This window comes from Aquarana catesbeiana, linkage group LG03 (assembly GCF_042186555.1).
Source record: "Aquarana catesbeiana isolate 2022-GZ linkage group LG03, ASM4218655v1, whole genome shotgun sequence".
Taxonomy (NCBI): domain Eukaryota; kingdom Metazoa; phylum Chordata; class Amphibia; order Anura; family Ranidae; genus Aquarana; species Aquarana catesbeiana.
In genome coordinates this window covers 500,761,505-500,778,634 of record NC_133326.1, presented here as the reverse complement: position 1 = coordinate 500,778,634, position 17,130 = coordinate 500,761,505, and the positions used below count along the sequence as shown (strand labels likewise).

The 17,130-nt window shown below is 44.1% G+C and overlaps 1 protein-coding gene across 1 annotated transcript in view; it reads right to left on the bottom strand.

Annotated features, from left to right (window-relative positions):
- Positions 1-17,130, bottom strand: part of LOC141133983 (uncharacterized) — a 90,553-nt gene that overhangs the window by 31,361 nt on the left and 42,062 nt on the right. Inside the window, exons 6-8 of the mRNA XM_073623582.1 lie at positions 14,216-14,452; positions 13,515-13,643; positions 11,322-11,468 (exon numbers count right to left, since the gene is read on the bottom strand). Coding sequence (XP_073479683.1) covers positions 11,322-11,468; positions 13,515-13,643; positions 14,216-14,452 — 513 coding nt within the window. The remainder of the gene's footprint in view (positions 1-11,321; positions 11,469-13,514; positions 13,644-14,215; positions 14,453-17,130) is intronic.

Genomic DNA, 17,130 nt, shown 5'->3' with positions numbered 1-17,130 from the left:
CTAGCTGCGTACGGGGCCCCGAAAACCAATCTCTGCCTTCAGGATTTCTAAGGGCGTAAATTTTTGATTTCACTCCTCACTACCTATCACAGTTTTGAAGGCCATAAAATGCCCAGATGGCACAACCCCCCCCCCCCCCAAATGACCCTATTTTGGAAAGTAGACACCCCAAGCTATTTGCTGAGAGGCATGTTGAGTCCATGGAATATTTTATTTTTTAACACAAGTTGCAGGAAAGTGACAAATTTTTTTTTTTTGCACAAAGTTGTCACTAAATGATATATTGCTCACACAGGCCATGGGCATATGTGGAATTGCACCCCAAAATACATTTAGCTGCTTCTCCTGAGTATGGGGATACCACATGTGTGAGACTTTTTGGGAGCCTAGCCGCGTACAGGGCCCCGAAAACCAAGCACCGCCTTCAGGATTTCTAAGGGTGTAAATTTTTGATTTCACTCCTCACTACCTATCACAGTTTTGAAGGCCATAAAATGCCAAGATGGCACAAAACCCCCCCAAATGACCCCATTTTGGAAAGTAGACACCCCAAGCTATTTGCTGAGAGGCATGTTGAGTCCATGGAATATTTTATATTTTGACACAAGTTGCGGGAAAGTGACAAATTTTTTTTTGCACAAAGTTGTCACTAAATGATATATTGCTCAAACATGCCATGGGGATATGTGGAATTACACCCCAAAATACATTCAGCTGCTTCTCCTGAGTACGGGGATACCACATGTTTAGGACTTTTTGGGAGCCTAGCCGCGTACGGGGCCCCGAAAACAAAGCACCGCCTTCGGGATTTCTAAGGGCGTAAATTTTTGATTTCACTCCTCACTACCTATCACAGTTTTGAAGGCCATAATAAAATGCCAAGATGGCACAAAACCCCCCCAAATGACCCCATTTTGGAAAGTAGACACCCCAAGCTATTTGCTGAGAGGCATGTTGAGTATTTTGCAGGTTTCATTTGTTTTTGAAAATGAAGAAAGACAAGAAAAATGTATTTTTTTTTTTCTTTTTTCAATTTTCAAAAGTTTGTAACAAAAAGTGAGGTCTGCAAAATACTCACTATACCTCCCAGCAAATAGCTTGGGGTATCCATTTTCCTTAATGGGGTCATTTGGGGGGGGGGGGGGGGTTGTGCCATCTGGGCATTCCATGGCCTCCGAAACTGTGATAGGCAGTGAAGAGTGAAATCAAAAATTTACGCCCTTAGAAAGCCTGAAGGCGGTGCTTGGTTTTCGGGGTCCCGTACGCGGCTAGGCTCCCAAAAAGTCCTAAACATGTGGTATCCCCGTACTCAGGAGAAGCAACAGAATGTATTTTGTAGTGCAATTTCACATATTCCCATGGCATGTTTGAGCAATATATCATTTAGTGACAACTTTGCGTTAAAAAAAAAAAAAAAAAAAATTGTCTTTTTCCCGCAACTTGTGTCACAATATAAAATATTCCATGGACTTGACATGCCTCTCAGCAAATAGCTTGGGGTGTCTACTTTCCAAAATGGGGTCATTTGGGGGGGGGTTTAAACTGTCCTGGCATTTTATGCACAACATTTAGAAGCTTATGTCACACATCACCCACTCTTCTAACCACTTGAAGACAAAGCCCTTTCTGACATTTTTGTTTACATGAAAAAATTTTTTTTTTTGCAAGAAAATTACTTTGAACCCCCAAACATTATATATATTTTTTTTAAAGCAAATGCCCTACAGATTAAAGTGGTGGGTGTTTCATTTTTTTTTTTTTCACACAGTATTTGCGCAGCGATTTTTCAAATGCATTTTTTTGGCAAAAAACACACTTTTTTAAATTTTAATGCACTAAAACACACTATATTGCCCAAATGTTTGATGAAATAAAAAAGATGATCTTAGGCCGAGTACATGGATACCAAACATGACATGCTTTAAAATTGCGCACAAACGTGCAGTGGCGACAAACTAAATACATTTTTAAAAGCCTTTAAAAGCCTTTATAGGTTACCACTTTAGATTTACAGAGGAGGTCTACTGCTAAAACTACTGCCCTCGATCTGACCTTCGCGGTGATACCTCACATGCATGGTGCAATTGCTGTTTACATTTGACGCCAGACTGACGCTTGCGTTCGCCTTTGCGCGAGAGCAGGGGGGGACAGGGGTGCATTTTATTTATTTTTTTTTCTTCTTTTTTTTTTTGCTTTTTTATCTTATTTTTAAATTGTTCCTTTCATTTTTATTTATTTTTTAATCATTTTTATTGTTATCTCAGGGAATGTAAATATCCCCTATGATAGCAACAGGTAGTGACAGGTACTCTTTTTTGAAAAAATTGGGGTTTATTAGACCCTAGATCTCTCCTCTGCCCTCAAAGCATCTGACCACACCAAGATCGGTGTGATAAAATGCTTTCCCAATGGCACTGTTTACATCCGGCAAAATCTAAGTCATGAAATGCTCGTAGCTTCTGGTTTCTTAGGCCATAGAGATGTTTGGAGCCATTCTGGTCTCTGATCAGCTCTATGGTCAGCTGGCTGAATCACCGGCTGCATTCTCAGGTTCTCTGTTGGGACAGGAGAGCCAGAGAAAAACATGGAAGACGGTGAGGGGGGCATTCCCTCCCACTGCTTGCAAAAGCAGTCTAGAGGCTAATTAGCTGCTAGGATTGCTTTTACATGAAAGCCGACCGCTGGCTGAAAAGAATGATACCAAGATGATACCTAAACCTGCAGGCATCATTCTGGTATAACCACTCAAAGTCCAGCAACATACCAGTACGTTGCTGGTCCTTGTTGGGCATATATTGTAAACTTTTTTTTCATGCAGCCTGTGGGCTGAACGAAAAAAAGATATTGATCGGTGGGTATGCCCACCATTAGAATACCTCCCTTCATCCACCCACTTCTAATGATGGGCATACATGCACCGTTTATATATGCCGAAGCATGGGGGCATCCTCCCGCAAAAGGCAGGAGCAAATCGCTCCTCCACCCACTGCTGCCCCCACGCTTCGGCATATATGCTGAAGTATGTAACTGTGGTGGTGAAATCACCTCCGACAGCGCTGAAGTCACGGCTTTATGTATCGTGGGAGCAAACGCTGTTGCTGTCAAGATAAATAAATCCGCGCTGCAACTGAATGGCGTACCTGCGAAGCAAATGATGGTTAACAAAAAACAAAGTAACATTACAGTATAACAGTAATACTTACCATACCTGCAAAGCAAATACAAAAAAAAAAACATAGTAAAAAAAAAAAACCATAGTAAAAAATAAAACATTTAACGCAACCTGTGCCTACCTAAAATATATATATGCCGAAGCATGGGGGCATCCTCCCACAAAAAGGCAGGAGTAAATCGCTCCTCCACCCACTGCTGCCCCCATGCTTCGGCATATATGCTGAAGTATGTAACTGTGGTGGTGAAATCATCTCCGACAGTGCTGAAGTCACGGCTTTATGTATCGTGGTAGCAAACGCTGTTGCTGTCAAGATAAATAAATCCGCGCTGCAGCTGAATGGCATACCTGAAAACAAAAAAATGGTTAAAACACAGTAAACTATAAAAAAATTACATACCTGAAAAGCAAACATGATAAAACATAACAATAAAACATTGCAGAATAGACTACAGTAAAAAAGAGCAGAACAATAGAGAGAAAAAGAGAGAGAGAGAACAATAAAACGACAACTATTTTTGGTTTTTTTATTTTATATTTTTTTTGTGCATTTTTTTTTTTTTTTTTACATTTTTTTATTAATAACTGTAACTTTTAAAACTGTAACGGTTCCAGGTTTGGGTCTCTCAAAATGCGATGGCATCTTGGGAGACCCTGTGAAAGTGTGTCCTAGTCTGTGCGATGCTGTACCCTACGCTAAAACTCAACTAGTGTATGGTAGCGCTCAAAACATTCACCAATGCAAAGACCAGGATTGCCAGGACAGGAGGGACAATAATACCGGGTGTCACACCTAAATCCGCGCTTTCTGCAGACACGACATTTTCTTTGGGGGGCTCGTTGGGTAGGGGTACTCTGGAGGACATAAGGAAAATGCCTCTCATGCAGTCGGCTTATTGCATTTGGTTGGGGAAGGTAAGGTGGAGCACCGTCTGGATACAGAAGGGCTCTGACGATCTCTTCCTGGAATTTAAGGAAGGATCCAGTCCGTCCTGAAGCTCTGTATAGCACATGAGCGCTCAGCAAAGCCAATTGAAATAAGTATACAGACACTTTTTTGTACCAGCGTCTGGCCTTACGGGCAATTAGGTACGGCGCCAAGAACTGGTCGTTGAGGTACACCCCTCCCATATTTTGGTTATATTCGTGGACACAGAGGAGTTTCTCCAAAACACCAGTCGCCGTAGTAATTTGGACCGTCGTGTCTGCATGAAGGGAGGTAAGAACGAAAACATTCTTATTGTCCCTCCACTTAATAGCGAGCAAATTATTACACTGCAAGCAGGCTCTCTCCCCCAGCCTAAGACGGGAATCTACAAGCCGCTGGGGAAAGCCCCAGCGATTAGGTCGCACGGTGCCACATGCTCCAATTTGATGATCAAAAAGGGGACTAAAAAGTGGCACGCTCGTGTAATAATTGTCCACATATAAATGGTACCCCTTTCCGAATAAGGGTGACACCAAGCCCCACACTATCTTGCCAGCGCTTCCTATGTAGTCAGGGCAGTTTGTCGGCTCTACGTGACTATCTAATTTTGTAGAGCCGATCGTATTCAGGGTCTCCACGAGGACGACAGAGTTCATTGTCGTTGAAGTGCATGAACCGCAAAATCTGCTCATATTGTGCCCTGGCCATGGAAGCAGAGAACACGGGCATATGGTAAATTGGGTCAGTGGACCAATATGACCGCAACTCACTCTTTTTATTTATGCCCATGTTAAGGGAAAGGTCCAGAAAGAGCTTAAATTTGGAGACCGTAATTGGTCTCCAATCTCTGGCAAGGGAGGACTGGGGATTAGCGGCGATGTGTTGACCAGCATATCAATTGCTTTGGTCCACACTAGACCTATAGAGATCTTCGTTGAAAAACAGTGAATAAAAATCCAGTGGCATAAAATCAACTGTTTCCACCTGAATTCCGGGTTGGCCAGTGAATGGGGGCAGTACAGGTGCTGCAGAAGTGGTGGGTACCCAATTCGGATTGGCGAATGCAGCAGGAAGGGCACTATGGGCACGACGGGCCTGTGTTCGTCTTCTTGGTGGCAGCGGGACACTACTAGTGCTTGCCACCTCACCAGCTTGAACTGCACTTATGGGACTCACCACGTGATACTGCAGTGCTGGATATACGACCAGGGTGTACTAGGCCGCTGGTGCTTGCCAGTTCATCAGAAGGAATAGCGGCGCTAGTACTTCTCTGCTCCATACGAGGGACCTGCGGACAGAAGAAGAAGATTGGGGTCTGGTACGCCTGACCTTAGCAGGGACCACAACTCCGTCGTCAGAGCTATCTGTCATGGAGCCGCTGTCCTCTACAGGATCGTATTCTGAACCTGAATCTGACAGATGAGTGACTTCCTCTTCACTATCTGTCATGCTCAGAAACATGTAGGCCTCTTCACTAGTGTACCTTCGATTTGCCATTTTGGGCTCTAAATTTAGGGGTACACTAGTGAGACTTACAGGCAAAAAAGCTCCTGTCAGCGACTGTATCAAAACGCTACAAAAAACTGTTAACGATCGCAGGGATCGGGCCTGACTCTGCGAACGCTGCAGTTATGTGAGCTTAGTGTTTTGTAAGTGACAGTTATCGATGGATACTGCACTTGGGTGGGCTGGGCGGAGGGGCAAAACGCAGGTGCTAGCAGGTATCTGGGCTGATCCTGCTAACACTGCGTTTTTTTGGGGGACCCTAAACTGCTGGGGAGTAGAGATCTGATCAAATATCAATCCGTTCAGATGCTATAGCACTAAGGGAGGTGTATGCTGCGTGCGTGGTACTGGCGCTAACCTGACGCTGCCTGGGGTGACACAGACCTTATCTGACCCTAAAAACGTAACTTATATCACCGCCGGGCGATCAGGGGGTTACACCTTTATAAGGTAATAAACGGCGGGTGCCCTAAAACTATAATAAACAAACTAACTAACCATCGTCACACGTAACAATTATATGGTGATCACTGGTGAAAGGGTTAACTAGGGGGCAATCAGGGGGTTAAAACCTTTAGTAGGTAGTATATAGGGGTCCTTGTCGCTATAAAACACTGACAGCGAACCTATATACTTACCTCCCTAACTAGCGTCACCTGTGTCACTAATACAGCGATCAGAAAAACAATCGCTTCTTGACACTGGCGACGGGGGGGGGGTGATCACGGGGTTAAAACTTTATTGGGGGGGTTAGGGGGGTACCCTAGACCTAAAGGGGGGTACCCCAGACCTAAAGGGGGCTAACCCTAACTGCCCTAACACTTATAACTGTCACAAACTGACACCAATACAATAATCAGAAAAAAAAAAAAACAACTGCTTTTGGTGTCAGTGTGACAGGGGGTACAGGGGGGTGATCAGAGGGTGACTGGGGGGTGACAAGTATGCCTGCGTGTTCTACTGTTAGTGTAGTGTTGGTGCAAACTTACGTGGATGTCTTCTCTCCTCGGCGCCGGAACGAAAAGACCGGCTCGAGGAGAGCGACATCACTTCCTCCGCTTCTGTTTACATTACAGAAGCCGAGGAAGCCCGTCATTGGCCAGAAGCGATCGCGAGGGGGGAGCCACGAATGAGTGGCCTCCCCCTCACCTTTGATCGCCCCTGACCTGAATCCGACCGCCGCAGGCACGGGGGGGGGGGGGGTCCGATCGGACCCCCCATCCGCTGGCAGGCAAGGACGTACCTGTAAGTCCTTTTGCCTGCCCGTGCCATTCTACCGACGTACATCGTCATGCGGCTGTCGGCAACTGGTTAACACTAGAAAAAAACAAACAAAAACACATACCTACATAACATTGCTGAGCTAGATACATTTAGGCGCCTTTCACACGGACGGCTATTCTGCCGCAGTTAAAAGCAAGTTTTTTTTCCTGTGGAGTTCAAGACTCCAGGCACTGCGATCAGCTGCATTTGCACAGTGCGAATAGCTGCATTGCACAGTGCGATTAGCCTGGTCGCGTTTGGCTGCGGTTTGCCATTTCCATGGCAACCCGACAGGGTGCCGACTCGCACTGTTCGGTATGAATCTTGAGGGGGAACTCCACGCCAAATTTTAAATAAAAAAAATGGCGTGGGTTCCCCCCCAGGGCATACCAGGCCCTTCAGTCTGGTATGGATTTTAAGAGGAACTTTTAAGAGGAATGCCGAAAAAACAGCGTGGGGTCCCCCCCAAAATCCATACCAGACCCTTATCCGAGCCCACAGCCCGGTCGGTCAGGATAGGGGGTGGGGACGGGCAAGCGCCCCCCCCTCCTGAGCCATACCAGGCCGCATGCCCTCAACATGGGGGCTGGGTGCTTTGGGGGAGGGGGCGCCCTGCGGCCCCCCCACCCTAAAGCACCTTGTCCCCATGTTGATGAGGACAAGGGCCTCTTCCCGACAACCCTGGCCGTTGGTTGTCGGGGTCTGCGGGCGGGGGGCTTATCGGAATCCGGGAGCCCCCTTTAATAAGGGGGCCCCCAGATCCCGGCCCCCCACCCTATGTGAATGAGTATGGGGTACATGGTACCCCTACCCATTCACCTAGGGAAAAAAAGTGTCAATAAAAAAAAATACTACACAGATTTTTAAAGTAATTTATTAGACAGCTCCGGGGGTCTTCTTCTGGCTTTGGAGGTCCTCTTCCAACTTGGGGGTCTCTCCGGTTCTTCTCCGCGCTCTCCGGGTCTTCTGCTCTTGTGCCGCTCTTTTGCTATAGAGGAGGAGCCCGGTCTGCTGCCTTCTTCCCTCTTTTCTTCATCGGGTGATGACCACGCCCCCTAAAACGTCACAGTCCCAGCATGCCCAGGGACTTGACGGCATAAGGGGGCGGGGTCACCGCCTATATAAGTCAGAGCGGAGCGCCCAGAGTGCATTCCAGCCGGAGAGAGCGTCGTGTCAACATCAGAAGAAGAGAAGAGGGAAGAAGGCAGAAGGCAGCAGACCGGGCTCCTCCGCTATAGCAAAAGAGCGGCAAAAGAGCAGAAGATAGCGGAGGAGCCCGGCAGAAGACCCGGAGAGCACGGAGAAGAACCGGAGAGACCCCCGAAGTCGGAAGAAGACCCCCGAAGTCGTCTAATAAATTGCTTTAAAAATCTGTGTAGTGTGTTTTTTATTGACACTTTTTCCCTAGGTGAATGGGTAGGGGTACCATGTACCCCATACTCATTCACATAGGGTGGGGGGCCGGGATCTGGGGGCATGCGGCCTGGTACGGCTCAGGAGGGGGGGGTTGCTCGCCCATCCCCCACCCCCTTTCCTGACCGACCGGGCTGCGTGCTCGGATAAGGGTCTGGTATGGATTCTGTGGGGGGGGACCCCACGCCGTTTTTTCGCCGTAGGGGTTCCCCTTAAAATCCATACCAGACCAAAGGGCCTGGTATGCCCCTGGGGGGAACCCACGCCATTTTTTTTTTTTTAATTTAAAATTTGGCGTGGAGTTCCCCCTCAAGATTCATACCAAACAGTGCCGGGCATTGGCGGGGGGATCCGAGTCGGATCCCCGTGCTTGTTGCTCATTGGGAAAGGAAAAATTATTTTTCCTTTCCCGATGAGCAGCTCGGCGCTGTTATCCGCAGCTGACACAATGCACTGCGATTACCTGCGGTTATGTGCGGATAGCTGCGCTAAATCGCTCCTGGACGCAGTCAATTCTATTTTTTCTATCCGCACAGAACCGCATGTATCTAATTCGCAGCTAAATGCAGTGTGTGAATGGGGCCATAGGAAAGCATTGCGTGCTTTTAGCTGCGGTAGAAAATTAGAAAATCCGCAGCTAAAAGCACCATTCTATCCGTCCGTGTGAAATGGGCCTTATATAGTCCTGCCTCAATTCACTCCACCCAGAAGTTTTGTTTTGCTCTTTTCTAGATCAACAAATATTAGAATTCGTACTAGTATTTACAATATGTGTACTAGATAAGCTAAAGCTTATTCAATGTGTTTTTAAACACAACTGACAGCCTGTTTCCTACATGACTCAAATAACTCAGAATGTACTTCTCCCAGCTAGGTGGCCGCAATATTGCAGGTGCTCTATGATTAAGGCCTTATTGGGCGGAACTTGTTAAGAGGGTTCTCCCATGAGTAGGTGACCAAGCTGAAACCAATTTTTTTTTTTACTAAGTGGACCTCACTATATGCCAAGGCAGTGAGCAGATGGGTGCCATTTTGTTGTAATCAAAGAATTCATGTTTTATTTATTTAATATATACCCCAGTAGAAGTACGTCAGTACGAAACATGTCGGGTACATAGCCTACTTGGCTCGATATACCACGCTTTTTTTAAATCAGACGTTTGTGATCACGTTTTGTACGCATTGTGAGGGATGTTTTGTACGTTTTTTTTAATCCATTTTATTTTGAATAAATTTTACATTTGATTTATCTGCACTATGTGGAGGCCTTTTTTTAATCTTTTTTCCATGATTTATGCTGCCGCTTGGAAGATTATGAACATCTTTTTCCTGAAGCTCCTATTGTGACCACTTATCACTGACTGCAGTCGATGCTGGCATACACCATTCTGTCTGCAGGAATCCTGGCTTGTGAAATCTTTCTGGAGGATCGTTTTCATGCTTGATAGACCCACCGCCGCTGGTGTGTGTGTCCATATTTTGGGGTAAGTGTACCCATCCCCCTCCCCCCGGTGTCGGATGCACATCCCAGATTGCTGTGTGTGAAAATCACTCCTTACATTGCATATTTGTCATTTTTGCCTTTAAAAAGGATCGCATCTCTATATCATCTCCAAGAGACTATATTGATTGTCTTTTTGAACTTTTTGGAATATTCAACAGAGGCATATTGGGATGCAGATTAGCCTTGGTTATATAACACTTCAGGTGGAATATATGGACTATATGCAATTTGCTAGTTCATATGCTTTTAAACATGCATTTTCTCTGTTCATGTGATTTTCTTGTGTTCACATGAGTTCACTTATTGCTTTCACACATGCACTGAGCACTTTATTATATGACTACCTAGTGAATATCCACCCCAAATGGATTCTTTGGGTTGTTATATTTCTTCAGCGCTGTAAAAAAACAAATATTTATAACAGGTAGCTTCCAAGACACTAAATTTACAAAGTTCAAAGTCTGCCTGACTCCGTGAAACAGATAAAAAAGGTGCCCTCTTAAATGAGGATATTTAATACTTCTGTCCTGCTGCCAGCACCGCCATTTGCCGCTGTATTACAAAAAAAAAAAAAAAAAAAAAAAAAAACAGATCTGGAAGAATTTGAATCAGACACTTCCAAGATTAATGGTTCTACCCTGAGTGCAATGGCTTTTCCTTCTGGCTCCCACATCACTACCTGACAAAGTAAAAATGTAAGGTTCGGTAGGTGAAACCACAGCACACGGCAGGGTGAACAGGAATATGCCTGACATTTTTGTTCAATTTTTATAGCCTTCACCTGTAACCCCCAAGCCCACAGTACCCTCAAGTCTACAGGCTTCCAAGAAAAAAAAGGCAGGCTGCTCCCCCGGGGGACAACAACTTCAACTTCCCTTCATATATTCATATTAGGAAAAAAGAGGTAATCTCACATAAGGCTTCGATCTTACTTCAACTACTGAAACCTAGCCTTTAAAAAGAACGCCCAGTAAGGATTTAAAAATCTCCCACATCCAACCTACTGGTACTCCTCTTCACCACACTCCCCCAGGAGTGCAAACCCTATGAAAGCGTCATGTCAGAGTTTATTCACCCTGGCAAAAGATCACATGCTCCCCAGTACTTAGAAATGCTGGGTTAACTTTAAGGGCTCAATGGAGCAGCGCACTGAACAAGCATATATAGGGTTTGAGGAGGAGCTTTTAGAAAACTTTGCACTTTATGGGCAAAGTGACAGTCTCTTTACATTTAATCTTACCTGCTTACTAAAACCTGGACCATCACACTGATTCTAGCAGACACAGAGATAAAATTGCAACCAATGAAATGAAAACCACCACTTCCACATAGAAAAAAGTGTCAGTGATGTGCTGACAGTCTCTTCTAATCCATGGAGCAGGTAGTAGAGGTAGCCAGACAGCACAAGGAGGAGGGGAAAATCAAATTATGTGTATTCAACCAATTTTCTGGCATTTCAAATTGTACATTTAGCTGCACCTTCTAAAACCATTATACAGCACAACGTATACAGAATGTCTCCTCTTATTTATTACCTGTTTCACAGGCTCCTCCTCCTCCTCAGTCTCGCTGTTTTCTGTACTATCGGCCTGAACTTTCTGTACTGGAGGAGCAGCCTGTCTTTTTCGCTTAGATGCCTGTTGACTTGAGGGGACTGTAGGCTTGGAAGTTACAGGTGATGGCTATAAGAATAGAACAAAAATGTCAGGCTCATGCATCAAACACATGTAGTTATTAGAACTAGGAAATCTTTTAAAAACACAAAAAAAACTAAACACACACACACACACACACACACCAGCATTACAGAATTTCAACTTTGTATTTCCAACATGCAATACAAAACTGGCAAAAATACCCACTTTGTAGAGCATATTTCCTTTCACTAAAGCCCCATTGTATTTTCGCCAAAGACTATACAAATCAAGTTAGAGTGTATCAAAAAAGTAAGTGTTAATTGTCTGTTACTTTTCTAATGCTCTCCCTACCCCAACAGAAAGCTAATTTCAGGCAGGAGGCTGCTGCTAAAAGGCCCCCTGCCTTGTCACAACTAGGGATGGGCGAACGGTTCGGCCCAAGCATAAAAGTTCGGGCAGAACTTTGGTTGTTCGGACGTTCAACCAAAGTTTCATGCGGCGTTCAGGGCAAATTCGAAAGCCACCGGAACACCATTAAAGTCTATGGGACACGAACATGAAAAATCAAAAGTGCACATTTTAAAGGCTTATATGCAAGTTATTGTCATAAAAAGTGTTTGGGGACCCGGGTCCTGCCGCAGGGGACATGAATCAATGGGAAACAAAGTTTTAAAAAAGAAGGTCGTTTTTTTGAGTGATTTTAATAATGCTTAAAGTGAAACCAAAAAAATTGAAATATTCCTTTAAATATCGTGACTGGTGGGTGTCTATAGTATGTCTGTAAAGTGACGCAGTTTTCCTGTGTTTAGAACAGTACACAGCAAAAAGAAATTTATAAAGGAAAAAAAAAGTCATTTAAAACTGATCGCGGCTGTAATGAATTGTCGGGTCTCGGCAATATAGTTAAAACTCACTGAAAAAAACAGCATGGGTCTCACCCCCCCCCCCTCCCCCAGTCCGTTACCAGGCCCTCTGGGTCTGGTATGAATATTAAGGGGAACCCCCGAACAAGAAAAAAACATTTTTAAAAATTGCGTGGGGGGGCCCCCCCCAAAATCCATACCAGACCCCCCCCCCATATCATCCTTCACAGTTGGGGAGATTTCAGCTGCTTCCCCCAATCCTTAACAGTTGGGAGGGATTTCAGTGGCTGGCTGCCCACCACCCCCCCCCATCCTCCACAAACGAGATTTCAGCCATACCCCATTTCTAAGTTGGGGAAATTTAAGCCATGCCACCCACTCCTCAGTTGGGGAGAGATTGCAGGCACCCCCCCATATCCCTCACAGCTGTAAAGATTTCAGCCGCTGCCCCCGCCTGCCCCCCCCCCCAAATGGCACACGTTGAGGAGATTTCAGCCCCCCCCCCCCCCCCCCCCACATCCTTCAAGTTGGGGAGATTTCAGCTTCCCCCAGGTGGTAAAGTTAAAAAAACAAAACAAAAAGGAGCAGGTACGATGAGGACAAGTGCCAAATTATTAAGCCTTACAAACAATCCTACTGGGACAACAAGGCAGCCCACCATGCTAATGATCCAATACAAAATAAAAATTATAAATGGAGGAGTTGGGGGCAACAGGCAAGCTCTGACACATATAGGATGCTATGGAGTTTTGCTGGTAGCTTGGTGCTCAGGTGCAGCAAAGTCAAGAAAAGCTACAGCACTTGCTAGCAGTTTTTTTTTTAAATGAAAGTTTCTCTTTAAGTCTTTAAGCCCTGGGTTAGGAATGAGTTAATGTCCTATCAGGATGACACCCTGTGAGACAGACAGAACCAAATAAGTGGATCTAAACCTTTTCCACTCTTAAAAAGCCATAAAAAAGTAAAGTTTAAAGAGAAGCTCTATGCTCCCCCCAAAAAAAAGAAAAGTCAGCAGCTACAAATACTGTAGCTGCAGACTTTTAATATAAGGACACTTACCTGTCCAGGGATCCAGAGATGTCCTCACCTGAACAGATTCTTCAATCGGCTTTGGGTGCAGGAGTCGGCATAACACGTAAGGTAAACTGGTTGTGGCTATTACTGTAGCTTTTTTTAAACTTTGAAACTATTATATTTTATGCATTTCATTTGACAGAAGAACCTAACTCACCGGCTTATCAATGTCGGTCTCATCACTATCATCAGAGCTCTCACTCATCTCTGCTTTTCCATTGGATGGTTTGCTGAGGGATTTCTGCTCAGCAGCTGCAGGGTCTGGAATTTTTTTGCCACGTATGACCTTTGAGGGAAATTTTTTTTTTTTTATAAAAATGGCGAAAAAATTATAAAAAGAAGTACACATCCACCAGCTGAACATTTCCCATTCTTGGACAATTCACTAAACAAGACAGACAGAAAGGCATCTTCACTTAAAGTAAAACGGTGTTGACTTCAGTTATGAACTCATGTAAAAATCTAATTCCTCTTTAATTCATCTGCATGTTTGAGTATTCAGAGTGAATAAAGCTACAAAAATTATTAAAAGGCATATTTCTAAAGCCTTTAGTAAATCATCCCCAGGGATTGTGATGCTCTAGGACAGAGCTTCCCAACTTTGTGATAGAACTATGTATTCTTCTACTGAAGTACAGGTTTAAAAACCATCTGAAAAGGATTAACCAGCCTCTAGCACCCCTAGACACAAGCACATTTTTTACTATTACCTAATTTATGGGTGTTGTACCATACCATTTTACAGGTTGACTTCAAGGCCAAAATTTAAATATGATCCATCCAGTCAAACTCTACCCTACAATCTACAGTTGAGAAGGAAAAAAAAAAAAAAACTACAGACAATGTCCCACCACTTACTTGCTTTGTAGTCTCTTCTTCAGTCTCTGAGCTAGAAGAACTCTCATTCTTCTCAGTCTTTTCCTTACTAACAGAGGAGTAATTTGCATCTGGAAAAACATCTGCTGCTTGCGCGACAGAAGATCCTGGATTGGCATTCAATGAAGGACTTGCCTTTTTGGGGGTCTTTTTGGAGTTTACCTTAACATCTGCTGCAGCTTCAGTAGCCAAATTCATTTTCTTCTTAACTTGTTTGGCCTAATAAAAAAATAAATTAAAAGCGATAAATCATTTTGTTCTTTTACTTTACCTTTACTTTTTTTAAAAGAACCCTTGATTGTGCCAGGGGTATAACATTACTTGTAAAATATCAGCTCAACTTCTATTCCAGAGGTTGTGCACTTCTATAAAAGAAACCAGACATTTGAAATTTCTATCAAAACAAAAGGTTTGCTACAGCCACACCAGAGGCACCAATACTTGAAGTTTGGAAGCTGACATGTGTCACATTATGTGGTGCAGATCCTTGGCTTTTGGATGGTGCAGAAGATGGTTATCCACTTGAGCTGGATTATAGCATTCAGGATTCTGAAGTTCTATTGAATCAAGCAGCCAAAAGCCATAGGAAACACTCCGCGATAAGAGTCTTTCCATGGATTCCCTTATGATGTATGCAGAATGTGACTTGAAGTCTTTCCAGACGATCGGAACATTGAAGCTGCATATTAACCTTTGGGTCACACCCACGGTGAAACAGGGTGTGCTAACATTTTCAGTTATGAAGATTTCATCGAGTTACTTACCCTTCACCGAACTGTCTTGCAGGAATTCAGAACAGCACACGTGCATGGAACCACTCCCAGATCTGAAAGTCAAAATTCTAACTCTTTCCTGTCTGCTAGATGAGACTGATTTCCTGCACCATTACAAAGATGCGTCTACATTGCCCAGTGCACTGAGCCCCAAGCAATAGGGATAAAGCCAGACACATTCTCTTCCATGTGTCTGCATTTTTATAATGTGAGCTGAATGATGAGAAAAGTCAGTGAATGACCTGACTGGCTGTATGAAGCTAAACTGGATCAGTCTGGATGGTACTAGCCACTAAAAAAAAAAAAAAAAAGGGAATGGCTTTAGGATTTTTTTTATTATGATATATACAGTGGGGACGGAAAGTATTCAGACCCCCTTAAATTTTTCACTCTGTTATATTGCAGCCATTTGCTAAAATCATTTAAGTTAATTTTTTTTCCCCATTAATGTACACACAGCATCCCATATTGACAGAAAAACACAGAATTGTTGCAGATTTTTGCAGTTTTATTAAAAAAGAAAAACTGAAATATCACATGGTCCTAAGTATTCAAACCCTTTGCTGTGACACTCCTATTTAACTCAGGTGCTGTCCATTTTTTCTGATCATCCTTGAGATGGTTCTACACCTTCATTTGAGTCCAGCTGTGTTTGATTATACTGATTGGACTGGATTAGGAAAGCCACACACCTGTCTATATAGGACCTTACAGCTCACAGTGCATGTGAGAGCAAATGAGAATCATGAGGTCAAAGGAACTGCCTGAAGAGCTCAGAGACAGAATTGTGGCAAGGCACAGATCTGGCCAAGGTTACAAAAAAAATTCTGCTGCACTTAAGGTTCCTAAGAGCACAGCGGCCTCCATAATCCTTAAATGGAAGATGTTTGGGACGACCAGAACCCTTCCTAGAGCTGACAGTCCGGCCAAACTGAGCTATTCGGGGAGAAGAGCCTTGGTGAGAGAGGTAAAGAAGAACCCAAAGATCACTGTGGCTGAGCTCCAGAGATGCAGTCGGGAGATGGGAGAAAGTTGTAGAAAGTCAACCATCACTACAGCCCTCCACCAGTCAGGGCTTAATGGCAGAGTGGACCAACGGAAGCCTCTTCTCAGTGCAAGACACATGAAAGCCCGCATGGAGTTTGCGGAAAAAGAAAAAAACAAAACAAAAAAAAAAAAAACACCCATAGGACTCCAAGATGGCGAGAAATAAGATTCTCTGGTCTGACGAGACCAAGATATAACTTTTTGGCCTTAATTCTAAGCGGTATGTGTGGAGAAAACCAAGCACTGCTCATCACCTGTCCAATACAGTCCCAACAGTGAAGCATGGTGGTGGCAGCATCATGCTGTGGGGGCGTTTTTCAGCTGCAGGGACAGGATGACTGGTTGCAATCGAGGGAAAGATGAATGAGGCCAAGTAGAGGGATATCCTGGACGAAAACCATCTCCAGAGTGCTCAGGATCTCAGACTGGGCCGAAGATTTACCTTCCAACAAGACAATGACCCTAAGCACACAGCTAAAATAACGAAGGAGTGGCTTCACAACAACTCCGTGACTGATCTTGAATGGCCCAGCCAGGACCCTGACTTAAACCCAATTGAGCATCTCTGGAGAGACCTAAAAATGGATGTCCACCAACATTTACCACCCAACCTGACAGAACTGGAGAGGATCTGCAAGGAGGAATGGCAGAGTATCCCCAAATCCAGGTGTGAAAAACTTGTTGCATCTTTCCCAAAAAGACTAATGGCTGTATTAGATCAAAGGGTGCTTCTACTAAATACTGAGCAAAGGGTCTGAATACTTAGGACCATGTGATATTTCAGTTTTTCTTTTTTAATAAATCTGCAAAAATGTCAACAATTCTGTGTTTTTCTGTCAATATGGGGTGCTGTGTGTACATTAATGAGGGAAAAAATGAACTTAAATGATTTTAGCAAATGGCTGTAATATAACAAACAGTGAAAAATTTAAGGGGGTCTGAATACTTTCCGTCTCCACTGTACATACACACTCTATTAAATTTTATTCTTGCGCCCCCTTTTTTTAAGGAGAGAGCGCGAGAGAGAGAGAGAGAGAGCGAGAGCGAGTGACACACACAGTTGTGCTGATAAGTTTA